This window comes from Dendrobium catenatum, unplaced genomic scaffold (genome assembly GCF_001605985.2).
Source record: "Dendrobium catenatum unplaced genomic scaffold, ASM160598v2 fragScaff_scaffold_1022, whole genome shotgun sequence".
Classification (NCBI taxonomy): domain Eukaryota; kingdom Viridiplantae; phylum Streptophyta; class Magnoliopsida; order Asparagales; family Orchidaceae; genus Dendrobium; species Dendrobium catenatum.
The window spans coordinates 130,042-146,978 of NW_021319484.1; the positions used below are offsets into that span (position 1 = coordinate 130,042).

A 16,937-nucleotide genomic window follows, 5' to 3' on the forward strand; every position below is an offset into this window, starting at 1 on the left:
TTTAAAGAGGTTATGAGCGTGGAACTTTTATTTTGTCTCGTGAGCTGGCGTAGCTCTATCAGCGGACGTCAGTAAAATAGTACATGTATTTTTACTTTTTACTGCGCGACCTGTCAACCCGATCCGGAATGGCCCCGGGATTATTATGTTCGCGTATTGCTAGGTATTGCTCGGTATTGCTAGGTATTGATCGATTTTGCTCGGCAATAACGAAAAATACCATTCTGTAAAGACCAATACCGAGCAATACCGAGTTTTGCTAAAAACTCGGTATTGCTAGGTATTGGTCGATTTTGCTAAAAACTCGGTATTGGTCGATTTTGAAATACCATTATGTGAAGATCAATACCGGGCAATACCGAACAATACCTAGTTTTGCTAAAAATTTGGTATTGGTCTTCACAGTGCGGTATTTCTCGTTATTGCCAAGCAATGCCTAGCAATACCAAGCAATAAGTAGCAATACCGAGCAATACGCGAACATAGCAATCCTGGTTTCGGTCCGGGTCGGGTCATCGGGCCGCACAGTAAAAAGTGAGAACACGTGGCGACATATTATTGGCGTCCGAATGTAGAGCTACGTCAGGTCACCTGACATAATAATTGTTCATGGGCGTGGCTATGATTCGATCTACCATACATTCAAAACCAGCACTGAATACAAATAGTTGAATTTTCTCATGTGTAGGAAGTACATGCTCTAAATGATAATTACTTTCATAATTAGTTCATATTTTATAACCTAATCTTAACTTCAATATTAATTCAATCTTAATATCATATTTTATTTATTAGTATAATTGTGCTAATTATTTCTCTTATCTTATATATATACTTTTTAAAAAAATTAGAGATTGAAGCAACCAATAGGGATTCTCATATTAGGAGGACCAAGTAAACCTTCATCTAATCAAGAGAACAAACACTCTTAAGATAGAACAAATTGAATAAATTCTTGATGACATCCCCACATGGAGCATGTTATAAAAAATGATAAGTATTTTTGTTTCAATTTATTATTTTAACAAGTTAATTTATGGTTATAATTGCAAATTTTCACATATGTAGTCTCATTTATAAGAACATGATAGAGGTAATTTTTTCATTTACTAACAATTTTAATTTAAACTAAATTGTTGTTTTATTATCATACAATGACGAGAGACCTAACTAAAAATTTAAATGATGCCTTTACGCATCCACATTATACTTGTGATCACATCCACAAATTGTTAGGGAGTTATTGTGAGAAAATTTTGATGTATAGTTTATTATTTTCTTATGATTACTCATTTGTTTGATTAATTATATTAACATTCACTAGCAACAATTTCACTTTATATAATTGCAACTGTGTTTTCATTATGTATTTAGTAATTGGTTCATCAAATATTTATTGTCATAGTATGTTTTATGATTGTTATAAAAATGTGAACCATATTAAAAGGGCAAATGAATTAAAGGCTAATAAGATAAGTTATATATTAGGGATAGGCCCATACAAGTAAAAGTAAAAGACCTATCGAGGTAAGTCTTAGGGAAGTCGTACAAAAAGTACCTTATATTCTCTTAATTTTAAAAGTTTGAAATTCGTACCCATCCTTGAATAAGAGAGTAGCCCTCAATTCTAAAAGTTAGAAATGTGAACTCAATCTTCAATTAGAGAGTTGTAAGCGTGCATAAGCTTACAATCATCATATGACTTGCATAAAAATGTTGAACGCTAAACAAAACAAGACATTATGTTTTGGTATAGCTTATGCTTATTATAGAAATCTTATTTTTAATTGATTGCAAATTCATATGTGTATTATGTCACATGTATTACTTGTATATTTCATTGATCTCTAGCTCATTATTAGTGATTATACTACAATAAAGAGGAAGGAGACAAGGTTGATTGTCTTTTTTGTGTATATACATTTTTTATGTATATAGAGATCATAGTAGAAGTTATACAGACATTTTTTGGTATGTAAAAGTTATTGAAAATTTTCGTAAAGCTATGTATTTCTTTGATACGGTGTATATGTTTCTAAATGAAAAAATTGGTAGATGAATTGCTTAAACTGAAAGGTGTATAGTAATGAGGCTGTTTGAATAGGATATTTTCTACTCACATAATTCTAATAGAAGTATTTCAGAGTGGATGTTAGTAAGAAATATATCTTTTTCATGTTCTCCCTCTTTGTTACACTCCAGGTTGACTGTAAGGGAGGCAAAATAGGGTGTGATAGTGAAGCAAGGAGCAGAGAGTGGGCTTCAAGGGTGAAAATCGGATGATGCAAGAGGCTATTGGCATGGAGCAAATGTTTTCAATCGACATCAGCATGAATGGTAGGAGGCGGATGAGCATTGGGACAGTGAGGAACTGTGAGTGTTGTAGCCATGTGAGAACATTTGCTGGGAAAATATCAGGGCCGCCGTAAAGGATCCAGAACTTTTTAAGTGGAGTAAAAAGCAATGGAAAAATAAGAGAAGAAGAAATGAAGGTAAGTAAATTGGTTGTATCATAAAGTTTATAGTTGTCTTTTAGATTTCTTAAACATAGTAAATTTTTCTAAATATAATTATATTAATTTTGTTAGTATTCAATTGATATATGAGGAGGAAAGAAACTGATTTTGAGGTAAATTATTATATTTGTATAAAGTGATTTTTATGCAATTTATTTGAATAATAATTTTTTTCTCTAAATGTTTTCCTAGTTGGTAATATTTTGAGAAGATACTCATTATGTTATGTATTGCACACATATTCTTATTATAAAAGTAGTATGGTAGATAGATTATTTTTAAAAAGTATAAAACAAGACAACGCAAATACAATTTTTATTATGGATTTTGATGCGGAGCATCTTTAGCAAGGAGAATTGCGGCACAACTTACCTGCACATGCTCTGTTAGAGATGAGAGCCACTATCCCTTACTTTATTACTTGTTTTACTTTAGTTAGTTATTTAGTCAGAATATTCCACTTTTACTGTTTTTAGAATAGGTGTTATCATAGAAGCAGATATATGTGCTAGGGAAGAAGCAGAGAGGCAGTTTTTTCAATTTCACACAAGAAATACAGAACCAGTAGTTTTACTGTTTCATTGCTTTGTCTCTGTTCTGCTCGGCTAATTTTCTGTGCAGGATCCCAGTGCATCAGACTTGGTATCAGAGCCAGATGGCGGAGAGCAGCAGACGGGTGGCTCCCGGAGATGAACACAGCCTTGAAGCCCTGTGGGCAGAACACCGTGGTCTCGCGCAGCACCTGGAGGAGATTGCCGCCGACGTTCACCGATTCCACACTGAGTTGAGGCGGGACGTGCGAGCAATCTATGCTCGTCTGGATCGAATTGTTCCGCAGTGGACAATGGTTACGGCGAACACCCCGAATGGTAGGCGTAGAGCAGACGGAGCGCGGATGATGGAAGAAGGAGTGCGGATGATGGCAGGGGACACGCCGATCCCGGCAGGGTCTGATTCTGAGGACGCTACCGATCAATTTAGAGAGATGGGGCTGTCAGATTCCGATGAAGAAGTGATTCACCACCGCAGAAGGAGACCCCGAGACATTGATCGACATCACAGTGAGTTCCGTGTCAAAATGGATATACCATTTTTTGACGGAAAATTGCATATAGAAGATTACCTCGACTGGGAAAGGGCGGTAGAAACCTTCTTCGAGTACATGGAAGTTGAGCCGGAAAAACAAGTCAAATATGTTGCCTGTCGACTCAAATCTGGAGCTAGTGAGTGGTGGCTACAACTTCTGCAATCGAGAAGACGTGAAGGCAAGGGACCGGTGCGCAGCTGGTGGAGGATGAAGCAACTATTGCGTGGACATTTCTTGCCTACCGATTACGAGCAGATGTTGTACCTTCAATATCAGCATTGCGTTCAAGGTAGTCGAACTGTGAGCGACTACACGGAAGAGTTTTACCGGTTAAGTGCAAGAAATAATCTCAATGAGTCTACGAACCAATTGGTCGCAAGATATGTTGGTTGTTTGCGGGAAGCTATTCAAGACAAGCTTGAATTGAACACGGTGTGGTTCGTTTCACAAGCATTTAACTACACCCTGAAAGTTGAAACTCAGCTGGCTCGACACAGCAGAAACAGTCAATCCAAGAGAACACAGGAACAGGGCGGAGATCACCCACGATCAAACAGCTTCAGTGCGACTCAGGCAAGCAAAATTCCAAATCCTACCGCCAGTAACCCAAGTCCTGCTATTTCGGGTAGTAAAACTGCAGAGGGAAAGTTTGTACCGAAAGGGCAAGGGCAATTGAAAGACAATCCTTACGCAAAGCAGATGAACATCAAATGCTTTAGATGTTTCCAGCAAGGACACAAATCGAATGAGTGTCCAACCAGACCACAATTGCAACTAGTGGAAGCTGAAGGTGAGGATCCGCGTGATGACGCTGAGGAGGTAGGTGGCGATGAAGGCGAACCTCTCATCTGTGTGCTTCAGAAGTTACTCTTATCTCCGCGACTACCCACTGGCTCTCAGAGAAACGCATTGTTTAGAACGAAATGCACCATCAATGGTAAGGTGTGCACTCTATTGGTTGACAGTGGGTGCACCGAAAATGTTGTGTCGAGGGCCGCCGTGGAGGCTCTTCAGCTTAAAACGTCCAGGAACTCGAATCCTTATAAAGTTAGTTGGGTAAAGAAGGGGGTGGAAATGGAGATTACTGAATTATGCCGTGTACCGTTGTCCATCGGAAAGAGTTACTCAAGCGAGGTGGTATGTGATGTAATAGACATGGATGTATGTCACATAATTCTTGGGCGACCGTGGCAGTTTGACGTAGGCGCGACACATGACTGCCGAGCTAATACTTACACGTTTGATTGGAAGGGCAAATCAATTCGACTGCTGCCAAACATTCAAGGTACGGACTGTGTGATTGAGAAAAATAAAGCCAATTCACTTGTAGTTTCAGGTAACCAGCTACTACTAGCTTGGAGGGATTCAACACAAATCTTGGCTTTGGTTGTGAAAGAACAAGCCTATACCAGTGATCCTCACGCTATCCCTGAATCAGTTAAGGCGTTAATCAAACAGTTTCAGGACATTGGTCCTGAACACCTCCCTGCGGAGCTTCCTCCATTGAGGAATATTCAGCATCAAATCGATCTGACTCCCGGTGCCTCACTACCGAATTTGCCACACTACAAATTGAGTCCCGCCGAGCATCGGATATTACAGCAAATAGTTGACGAACTACTGGAGAAACAACTGATACAGCACAGTCTCAGTCCATGCGCAGTTCCGACATTATTAGTCCCAAAGAAAGATGGGAGTTGGAGGATGTGCGTCGATAGCAGAGCTGTTAATAAGATAACAGTCAAGTTCCGGTTTCCTATGCCACGGATGGACGAAATGCTAGAGAAATTGGCGGGATAACAAATTTTCTCAAAGCTTGATCTCAGTAGTGGTTATCACCAAATAAGGATTCGTCCCGGGGACGAGTGGAAGATGGCATTCAAGACTCGTGAAGGGTTATATGAGTGGCGTGTCATGCCATTTGGGTTGTGTAATGCACCAGCCACGTTCATGCGCTTGATGAACGAAATTCTAAAACCCTTCCTCAACAAGTGCTGTGTTGCTTATTTTGATGACGTTATAGTATTCAGCAGCAGTCTGGAAGCCCATATTCAACATTTGCGATAGCTTTTTGAAGTATTCCGTGAACAGCGACTTTTCTTAAATATGGAAAAGTGTGAGTTTGCTATGGAAGTTGTATCTTTCCTCGGCTTCAAAATATCTGCCACTGGTGTAAGTGCGGATCCCAGAAAGGTAAAATCGATAGTTGAGTGGCCGACGCCAAGATCATTCACTGAAGTCAGGATCTTTCATGGACTAGCAAACTTTTACAGAAGATTTATAAAAGGCTTTAGTATTATGTTAGCTCCCATAACTGATTTGCTGAAATTGAAACAATTCCAATGGAAAGCCGAACAGTAGGCCAGTTTTGAAGCCATTAAAAATGCGTTATCATCGGCACCAGTCCTTGCCTTGCCGGACTTTGATAAACCGTTTTCAGTCGAAACCGATGCCTCTACTGTAGGAATTGGAGCTGTTCTAGTACAAGAAGGCCGACCAGTCGAGTTCTTCAGCGAAAAACTATGTCCGTCCCGGCAAAGGTGGTCAGTATATGAGCAGGAATTGTATGCAGTGGTGCGAGCTTTGAAACAATGGGAGCATTACCTATTGCATCAGGATTTTATCCTCTGTAGTGATCACAAGGCGCTGCAGTACATGAATACACAGAAAAGTATAAACCGGATGCACGCGAGGTGGGTTCTGTTCTTACAGAAATTCACTTTTGTTTTGAAACATAAAAGTGGGGCTCAAAACCGGGTTGCTGATGCCTTGAGTAGAAGATTTGCACTCATTACTCAATTGCAAACCAATTTTGCTGGGCTGGAATGCTTGCAGGAGCTTTATGAGGGGGATCAGGACTTTGCAAAGGCTTGGATTAAATGCCTTAATAAGGAGCCTCTGGAAGATTATAATGTTAGGCACGGTTTTTTATTCAAAGGTAACCTACTGTGTATACCGAACTCGTCTTGGCGACACTTGCGAATATAGCAAGGTTATTCTTCAAGGAGATCGTGAGATTGCATGGGATGCCAAGGAGCCTGACATCTGATCGAGATGTGAAATTCCTCAGCCACTTTTGGCGTGAGCTATGGAAGAGATTCAAAACACGCCTGCAATTGAGCTCTTCGTATCACCCCCAAACTGACGGACAAACAAAAGTGGTGAACCGAACTTTGGGAAATTTACTGCGGTGCCTAGTTCAGGAGCAGCCGAAGTCATGGGATGATGTGCTCGGTCAAGCGGAGTTCGCTTTTAATTCAATGCCCAATCGATCTACGGGTAAGTGCCCATTTAGTATTGTATATACAAAAATGCCAAACCATGTTCTTGATGTCGCAGTTATACCCAACTGTAAGAGCAAAGCGGCGTCGACCTGGGTAGATCAATTCTCGGATATGCTAGAGAAGGTTCGGCTCAAACTACAAGAATCTAATGAAAAATACAAGCAAGATGCGGATCAACACAGGAGGAAGAAAGTATTTCAGCCTGGCGACGTAGTGTGGGTTCGGATGCAGAAGGAACGAATGCCGGCGGGAACTTGCAACAAACTCAATCGAAAGAAGTTTGGTCCCTTTTCAGTGAAGCACCAAATTAACGATAACGCTTATGTTATCGACTTACCCGCTGAGTTTAACACTTCAAACACCTTCAACATTGTGGACCTGTACCCTTACTTTCCACCAGACGAGGTTCACGACGTCGGGGATCAGCTGGGGAAAGACACTTTTGCAGAAGGGGCGTATGATGCGGAGCATCTTTAGCAAGGAGACTTGCGGCACAACTTACCTGCACATGCTCTGTTAGTGATGAGAGCCACTATCCCTTACTTTATTACTTGTTTTACTTTAGTTAGTTATTTAGTCAGAATATTCCCCTTTTATTGTTTTTAGAATAGGTGTTATCATAGAAGCAGATGTATGTGCTAGGGAAGAAGCAGAGAGACAGTTTTTTCAATTTCACACAAGAAATACAGAACCAGTAGTTTTACTGTTTCATTGCTTTGTCTCTGTTCTGCTCGGCTAATTTTCTGTGCAGGATCCCAGTGCATCAGATTTGTAACATTGTATGCATTAGAAATACAACAATTTAACTTATATATGTATATTGTTTGGATATTGTAATATTGTGATTGTACTATATATATTTGCCAATATTTATATTGTATGGTTGCATGCTTAATAATTATAAATTGAACGGTGGTTACCATTTGTTATTATCACAAAAGGCTTCTAAAAGAATACTCATCATCATATTTATGCCTGTAATACATATATATTTTTGCTGCAAATGATTTTGAAGACGTGCTATATTTTGCTGCTAATATCAAGACACGCTTATTTATGATAAATTTTGTGATAAGCTTATTTGCTACAAAGAGAGAATATTTCTTAATTGTCTTAAATTAGTTTAATTCAAATATGACAAAAATTGGTTAAATATATCTTAAATAAATACTGTTTAAGATGAATTTTTGAATCATTAATCTTACTTTGAAATGAATAAAATATATTATTAATAAAACAAAATTCAAGCTTTTTCGAATAAATTTTAAATAAAATGTTATCCAAACTCAAATTTTCTCCCTTAAATGCATGTATTTTATATCGAATCAAATACTTGCAAAAACAGATAATGAAAAGGATAAATCGCTCTCTCCACTTAGACAGTTAGTGCTCTAACAATGAGAAGTTTCAGGAGAAGCCAGCGCTTCATTTGGAGCTTCTCTTGTGGTACTGGTTCTTGATCCAGCTGACTCCCATGCTTGTGCCAGTCTTCACCTTCTGTGCTCCAACTTTGGCTGCCGTCTTCGCATGATGGGCTCCGATCACCGCGGCCGACTTGGCCTTGCCCAGCCCGGCGCTGGCCGTGGCCTTCAAGTTCGTCGTTTTCTTCCCTTTGTTATTGGTGCCGCTGCTACTGCCGTACTCATCTTCCAGTCCGCTGGAGCCCCACTGATCAGCCCAGCTTGGCGCTTCTGAACCCATATATATATGATCTGCAGAGCTTCAAAGGAAACTGAGTTAAAATTTTTTGGCTTAGTGAAGTTAGACAATATGCTTTGAGAAAAAAAAAAGTGAAACTTATCTTTTTGGATTTGTTAGAAATTAAAGGTCGGCTGCATAATTTAAAAATTTTCTCAAATTTTTATAAAGGCCTAGATGTAAGGTTTGTTTGGGATGGCTGCTATTTTTTATTTTAAAAAAGATCCTACATATAATAACTGAATTTTCTGATTTTTCAAAAAAAAAAACTAAAAAAAAAATTTAATATTAAATACATAGGGATATAGAAAAAGTCACAACAAGGGAAGTTTAGCTAGTTGCAACGAAGCTATCTAATCATCATAAAATCTCAGCTTTCATTTCAAAGAATTTAACAGAAATACATATAAAAAGAGGCAAAAATCACTAACGGGTGGGATGTAAAGAGAGGGAACGAGAGAGAGAGAGAGAGAGAGAGAGAGAGAGAGAGAGAGATGTACCTGTAAGGAAGAAAAGAAACTTGCCTGTGAGGATCGACTGAGGAGGGGAGAGAGAGAGAGGGAGAGAGAGAGGATGGCTGTAAAGTGATTGAGAACGGGGTTTGGAGCTTTCAGATTGCCTTGAAGACGAAGAAAACCATAAAAGGTTGACAAATTTGCAAGAGGAATTCAATTCAGGGGTTGGAGTATGAAACTACTAATTCCAAAGGGTTTAAATATTATTTTAACGAAAGAAAAGGAAGAAAAAAGGAGCCATCGGATATGCCTAATCTTTATTAAAGTTTGCAAAGCTGTTATGAATGACGAAAGAAAAGAAGACATTATTAGTTGAATTAGTTATGATAATGGACGTCACGACTTTGAGGCTTTGATCTAAGAAGGTGTGGGTAATTTCATAATTAAATTTAATATTTTAAAAATAGTTTTTAATGCATATTAAAAGAGCTTTAGCCATTAAAATATGGTTATACTTTATTTTTATTGAGCATTTGGTTATCGTCTTTTTTGTTATTTAATAAAAAAAATGTTTTAAATTTAATATAAAATTTTTAAAATTAAAATAAATTACGTTAATATGTTTTGGGAAAATAATAACATTAATTTTACTTCAGTTTGTTTTTGTTAGATAGTGGTCCATATTTAGATTATGTTTGCCTAGCAAGACTCCATATTAGAGTCTCTGACTACATATGTGCATCGTATGCTGATGTAAATAAGCCCAATTGAAAAAAAGGAATTTGGAATTCATGTTAGCTTTCTTTCTCTCCTCCTTTCCCCTCTCTCTCATCCAACAAGCTCAAGAAGATGCTTCTTCTTTCTGTAAGAATCTTAACAAGTGGTGTCAGAACATGTTGGAGGCGATCAAGGGGAATAAAGATGAAGGTTTTGGTATTCAAGAAAGGGAGAGGGGCATGACAAGGTCTCATTTCGTAGAAGGGTTGAGGTGGTTCGTCCCAAGTGTTTTGATCCTGCGCCAAGAACACGCAGCAGGCGGACAAGCAGAACGAAACGGCTTGCGTACATGATTTGTGCGGGTGGGCGTGCACGGGAGACAGTAGTTGGGTCGCGAGTCTCGCGGGTGTTGCAGATGGACAAAGGGCTACCGTAGGATGAAGTCTTGCAATTGCATGTGGACAAGCACGTTCGAAACGAGCACACATGAACATGCGCAGGTCTCGCTATGCACTCGGGATGCTGGAGCAAGCTGCGTAGGTGTGCTGCACGGGGTTGTTTTGGGGCTGAAGTGGGTTGCGTTTGATCGTGAGATTGTGTGATGCAGTGGCTCGGTGTGTGGGAGGTGCGGGAGCCTGGTGTCGCACAGGTCAGAGCATTGAGGCAGTGCAAAGCACCCGATCTGCCAGATCACATGTGGGTTGGAGCGTGCGAGATCTAGTGTCATGCGAAAGGCCGGACCATGTACGGGAGCACGAGAGAGCGGGAAAACACACGAGATGCGCATGTCACACAATACGCTAGGTGCGAAAGAGAGCTTCGGGCTTGTGAGTGGGTTCATGGTCATTTCTTGGACACAAGGGATCAGGCATGGATTGGATCTGCGTGCAAGAATGGAATATAGGCTTCAGAGTTGCAATCGACTGCAGAATCGGAAGCGGGGTTGGACGGCGGATTCCGTACAAGCCGAGATCTTGGGCACGATAGTAGGGGATCTGGTCATAAAGCACGGAGGGAGCTGGGCGGGGTGGTCAAATCCAACAGACTTGAGTTTGTGAGATGCAGGTGGAGGATATTGTTAAATTTTTTCATATATATATATATTGTTGTAATTGGTATCGCTTTGTATTCCAATTGAATTAAAATAACGATTTCCATGTGAAGCTCTATCTCCCTCACTTCCCTTCCTCTCTCTATCATCCAAGAGTTATATTATTCTCTAAGAAATTCTTAACAGTTTTGATTTAATTTTATTTCAATAACCAAATGCTTCCAATCTGGGCCACCGAAGCGGCCCTGCCGTTCTCTTTCCCATGCGACTCGTTAGTGGGTGTTTAATTTTTAGGTCACAAATTCATGTCTTTTTTTGGCAATTATAATCGATTAATTTGTAAAGCAGTGGTGCGCAAGCTTTGTCTGCTTTTGCCCCTTTTTCTTTTTCTCAGCTTTTAATTTTTTTCTTTAAGAAAAGTAAGGGCTCATTTTTCCATTAACTTTAATAAATAATTATATAAAAGCAATGGCCAAAAAATATCAACTCACGAACACGTAAAGTACAGATAAAAAAGCACAGCTACTACAAAAATTTGTAATGCTAGAGAATATACAAAAGATCAATTTGAAAAAAAAAAATCCTAAATTCAGAATGGATAAATATATCAACTCAGGTTTCATTTAGGATGACTTTTTTACAGCTGCTTTAAAACAATATCTTTTAAAAAATTATACAAAAAAAATATAATTTTTGTTCTACAAAGTTGTTTTTAAAATTAGTAAAAAATAGTCTCAAATGAAGTCTCATTATCATGTATCTAGTTGGCAAGATGAAGTTTTGTAACCTCGGTTTTTAGAAACTTTGCTTTTATTTGGACGATGATGAGTGGAACTGGCATGTTGCTGCTTTCCCCTTGGATGGTCTCGCCATTCCGCCCGTTTTTGGGTTATGCATTTGGTCTGGCATCTTTTGCACCCTGATGAACATCTTGTGGTTTGGTCTGATGGCAATCAAGGGTGCTGCTTCTTCCAGCCGCTGCTTATCTCGGGCCTAGAGCTATTCCTGCCATGATTTTCTATTTGCCCGAATGTGCCGATTATGGCAACTCTTGAGTCCTACTGAGACCAATTTTGACACTTTTTGGGAATTTTTTGATGTCCTTTTATAGTTGGTTTTGTTACAACTCTCATTTTACTTGTAATTTTTTTTAGAGTTGTTTTTTGTGGTTCTTTATAATATCTTTTTATAATATATGAGCTTTGCCTCAATTTCGCCCAAACTCTGTAGGAGAAACAACATATAGCAGCAACTTGAATGAGAGTGAGTCAATCATTATTGTCCAGATTGTCCGTTTGAGTCCCAACAACTGCGAAGCAAGTATTTAATTTCCTGATAGCTTTTTCAATTTGTGTTTTGCTGAGGATAGCCATTTTAATTTGAAAACATAAAAGAAGATTGGCTTTGAATATGATTAGCAAATATGTTGTTGTTTCTTTCTCTCCAAAGGAAGTAAGAACCATTAGAAATAGTAAAGGAAATTAAATTGAATGTCCATTTGATCTGAGCCAGCCTTATTAACAGCAAGTCCATTAGCGGTGAATCTAAAATAAAGGAAGTGCGGGGAACAGTGGAGATGGTAGCAGCAGCAGCTATGGGCAACCTTGAAGGAAAAAAACCTTTTATTAATGCTAATAATAGCGAATAAAGAGACATTAGATTGAAACATTTCGTATAAGGAACTTCTATTGCACCAAGCGTGTGGCTCCGATTTCCACAAGATGTATTTGGCGTGCCACCATCTTATTAAAAACCTACCAAATGTCAAATGACAGAGCATTTGTAAGTATAATCCAACAGAGAAAGGGAATGAATACGGAATACCCAACCCACAAAATAGTTTAGGTTTGCAAGTGGTGTGCAAAGAATTAAGATGCAACTTCTTGGATGAGCAGGGACGGAATCAGTCTTAATTGGGGAAAATTTATAAGTAACTTTTGGTGTTGCCCCGAATTTGGCTCAACCCTTCACTACAAGAAAATAGGTCAATAGTGCCCCTATTTGTTCATATCCTTGATCATTGTATGCTTCCTAGATATATATGGGGTCGAGGGGCAGCCCCCCTGCTTTCGGGGGTAACACCCTGGGAAATTTTATTTTCTAAAAAATAAAACGATGAATTATATTTACTATTTGATGGGGGTTAATTGCCTAATGATCATAGTATTTAAAAACTTTTAGGGGGGGGGGGATTGCATAAAAATTCTTGTAATGAAGACTAAAAAATAGATTGAGGGGAACAAATTATCTAAATAATCATATAATAATTTTTTTAGGAGAGGCAATTGCCCCCTTGACCTAATCCACCCCTATGGATGAGTGTCTTGATGGAACAAAAGTTGGCATCTAGCATGTTAAAAAATTTAAAATGAGATTTGGGTATGACTGCACATTTAATCCATTAAGCAATTGAGTTCCACATAATAAATGCTAAGAATTGAATATTGCCCGACAATAAAAGAGATTTGGCTTTCCAAACGTCAAGCAAAGAGGAATTTTTGATAGTTAGCAATTTTAAGATTTTTCATAGAGATTGGAATGCCCAAGTATGTGAAGGAGGAAAATGATATATTATATTTAAAATGCAACAAATGATGTCATGATTATAAACATGTTTAGAAAATATAATAGAGATTTCGAAAAAAAGAATGGTATATGACTCATACATATATTTGAAATGCTTAAAAATGTTCAGAGGAGAAGGAACACTGAGATTCTTAGTATTTCCAAACACCAAATGGTCATTTGCATATAGAAAGAGTGAGAGGTGGACTCCTTATTGATAGACTTGTAGTTGTATGTAAAATTTTTGAATAATATTACAATGCCCATTCATATCAATACAAAATAAGTATGGGGATATGTGGCATCATTGCCTTAAACTAGAAGAAAACCCCAAAAGTTCTCTTAAGAGAACCATTGATGCACAGGGGAATAATGCACATTTTTTATGTATGCTTTAATCCACCTACCAAATCTTGGAGGGAAACTTCTTTAATAAAGTTAGTAAAAAAAGATATATCTGGAGATGATGTCAAATGCTTTGTAAATGTCAATTTTTGCATAAAAGGAACTATCCTATTTAGATTTATTGAATTAAACAAGAATTTCATTTGTCAAAATGATATTATTAGTGAAGGTTTTTTTTTGTTTTTTGTTTTTGTTTTTTTGAGAAAATAATCATGGTTATAGTTGATAATATAACTAATGATAGATTTGAGTATGAAAGATATAGTCTTTGCACTAATTTTGTTAACGTATAGGCTTATAATATACAATGGTAGCTGATACATCATACAAAAATTATCTTGATATGACACTAATCTCAAAGCAAAATCAAGTTGGAAAGTTCCGAAATCAAAATCAGGAGCATCTGAACTCCGTTTTCAGCAAACTTATAGTCGAACTGAGCGTCTCGGAAATACAAACCCAACGACACCAAATTCGACCCAATCTGAGCCCAAATAGGTCCAAATCAAGGACCCGAAGCGCTGTTGGAAGGTTCAAACCACAATTTGGATTACCAAACAGATTCAAAACATAACAAGCTTATAGTCAAATTGAGCGGCTCGACGAGACAAATCCAAGATCATTAAATTCCGACATCACTACGACATTCAAACGTCAATCGAACGGTTCGTGATCAAGGGATCCAAGATCGGCCGTCCATCCAACCACTCACAACTAACCCTTGATCCTCCACCTATTTACGAGCCATGCCATTTCCCAAAATCTATAAATAGAGCCCCCTCTCCTCTTGAAGGGGGACCCCAGAGCCTAAGGAAAAAAGAGAGAGATCAGAGATCGCTCTTGCTTCCTAGCCTCCTCGACCAACGCCGGAGTTTCGCCGGACCACCACCTGACGCCCTGTGCTCCACCGGACCACCGCCTAACGCCGTCACTCCGCTGGACCACTACCTGACGCCCTGTACTCCACCGGACCACCGTTTAACGCCGTCACTCCGCCGGACCACCACCTGACGCCCTGTGCTCCACCGGACCACCGCCTAACGTCGTCACTCCGCCGGACCACCACATGATGCCCTGTGCTCCACCGACCACCGTCTAACGCCGTCACATCGTCGGACCACCACATGACGCCCTGTGCTCCACCGGACCACCGTCTAACGCCGTCATTCCGCCGGACCACCACCTAATGCTCTATGCTCCACCGAATCATCGCCTAACACCGTCGCTCCGCCGGATCATCACCTGACGCTCTACGCTCTGCTAGTCTTTCACTTGAAGCTCTCATCTTTGCCAGGCCACCATTGAAGATTCTCACATTTGTCAAACCTTCATCTAAGGCCCGAAGTTATGCCTTATCATCATCAAAGGCCCGAAGTCCTGTCAGACCATTACTCGACACCCGGGCTTCTATTGTACAATTGCTACTTGTAATCTGATCGTCCTTAGAGACGAGTCATCCCATTGTAACCAACTCAAGTTATAGTGGAATCATTTTCAACTGGGCTAGGCCCCGTGATTTTTCCCCTTTTCAAGGGTTTTCTGCGTAAAAAATCTTGTGTTCTCTGTGTGTGAGCTGGATATCCGTATAACGCTAAGACGAACAATTAAAACTCTATCGCCGTGTATATTCTAGCCCACAATAGTAGCATATAGAGAGATTTTTGTAATTGAGCCTATGATAGTGGCTTTAATTTCTTTTGGGTCGGGCTCTGATCGGACCCAGGATTGATCCAAGCTCAATTAGGCTTAGGGTCAAGCCCTTTTAAGTAATAAGTATATTTTAGGGGTGCAAACGAGTCGAGTCGAGCTCGAGCTCAAGGTTATTCGAGCCGAGCTAGTTAGTTATGCAGGCAGCTCGAGCTCGAGCTCGAGCACGACTCGAGTCAAGAACTCAAGCTTCGAGCTCGACTCGTGTGCCTGAATATAGGCTCGTTTTAGGCTCGTTAGCTCGAGCTCGAATAGTGAGCTCGAGCTCGACTCGATTATAAGCTCGAATTGATTATTTTTTCATGAATCTTTCATATTAAAAAATGATGCTTTTAACAAAATTTTCACCATTAAAAATCACATTATAAGTTACTTAAAAAAAACATGATGTCATTAAGATAATATCTAATGTAAAACAATAAAAAAATTTATATTTTCTTGACAAGAGCAAACCACAAGGATATCATATTAATAAAATTAATAACATGAAAGTTATAAATCCATAAAGGTTTGCTTGGTTACAAATTTCTCAAACATAAACATAATAAAATGAAAGATTTGAAATAGTCAATACTGTAGGATCAAATTACAAATTTTCCAAAACATAACATAATCATATATAATGTCTCAAATAGTCCTTAAAAAATACATTATGACCAAAATGACAAGTTTTTCATAGCTTCTTCATCTTCAAGACTTCATCTACCTGCAAAACTGCAATTAAAATTAGGTACCTTCTCTTTAGAGCTCAAATATGAATCTTTAAGACCCTTCTCGTAACTGCAGTAAGAAAAAAAAAACTGAGTTAATACACCTTCCTTTCAGCAGCTTGGCCTCGATCTCTTCAGGATTTCACTATTTAGAGAAAAAAGGTAGCACATAGAATAAAAACTGAATAAGAATCTGATTAAACTGAAAAAATATCAACTAATGTCACTAAGTCGAGTAAATAATTTTCCTTTCCAAGATTAATAGATCTGAAAAAAGAAATAAAAAACATAACAAAACAATATTAATAGATCTGCAAAAAGAAATAAAAACATGACAAAAAAAACTTACTAAAATCTTTAGTAACAACACAAGTTCAGCGCCGGCAACCACTTCTTTTGAAAAACGAATAAAACCTAATGAACCGGTTCACAACAAAAGTTTCAAAATATTTTTCGTTTTGGACTTTGGCTTATCCGCCCATTCCGCCGTGACGAAAAGTTCTGATTCCGCCTTAGCATTTGGCTTTGCCGCCTTTCGCACTTCCGTCGTTCCGCGTACTCGAGCCGCTCGTCGAGCACTCGAGTCGGACGGACTGTGTATTGAACTCGAGCTCGTTTATGCTTGAACTCGAGCTTGATACTCGATAAGTTCGACTCGCGAGCTCGTTAACGAGTCGAGCTCGAGTCGGCTCACGAGTCGGCTTGACTCATTTGCACCCCTAGTATATTTCACAGGCACGAG

General features: G+C 38.9%; 2 protein-coding genes across 2 annotated transcripts; one reads left to right on the top strand and one right to left on the bottom strand.

The window, feature by feature from the left end:
* Window positions 1-5,475: 5,475 nt before the first annotated feature.
* LOC114580424 lies at window positions 5,476-7,364 on the top strand. Its single transcript, XM_028697912.1, has 4 exons — window positions 5,476-5,625; window positions 5,695-5,796; window positions 5,965-6,541; window positions 6,592-7,364. The coding sequence occupies exons 1-4, from the start codon at window positions 5,476-5,478 to the stop codon at window positions 7,362-7,364; spliced, it is 1,602 nt and encodes a 533-aa protein (XP_028553745.1).
* Window positions 7,365-8,136: 772 nt separating this feature from the next.
* Window positions 8,137-9,116, bottom strand: LOC110114058 (the record flags this gene model as incomplete). The annotated part of the gene is given in 2 exon segments (XM_020846811.2): window positions 8,137-8,599; window positions 9,086-9,116. A coding segment is annotated over 1 exon segment (276 nt). The 3' UTR covers window positions 8,137-8,312.
* Window positions 9,117-16,937: the final 7,821 nt, after the last annotated feature.

Bases quoted from the DNA above. Each gene is read 5' to 3' on its own strand.
- LOC114580424 (XM_028697912.1), top strand. From the start codon at position 5,476: ATGGCATTCAAGACTCGTGAAGGGTTATATGAGTGGCGTGTCATGCCA. The intron at 5,626-5,694 runs GTATTCAGCAGC...TTCCGTGAACAG, and splicing joins CTTATTTTGATGACGTTATA to CGACTTTTCTTAAATATGGA. The intron at 6,542-6,591 runs GTAACCTACTGT...TTGCGAATATAG, and splicing joins GCACGGTTTTTTATTCAAAG to CAAGGTTATTCTTCAAGGAG.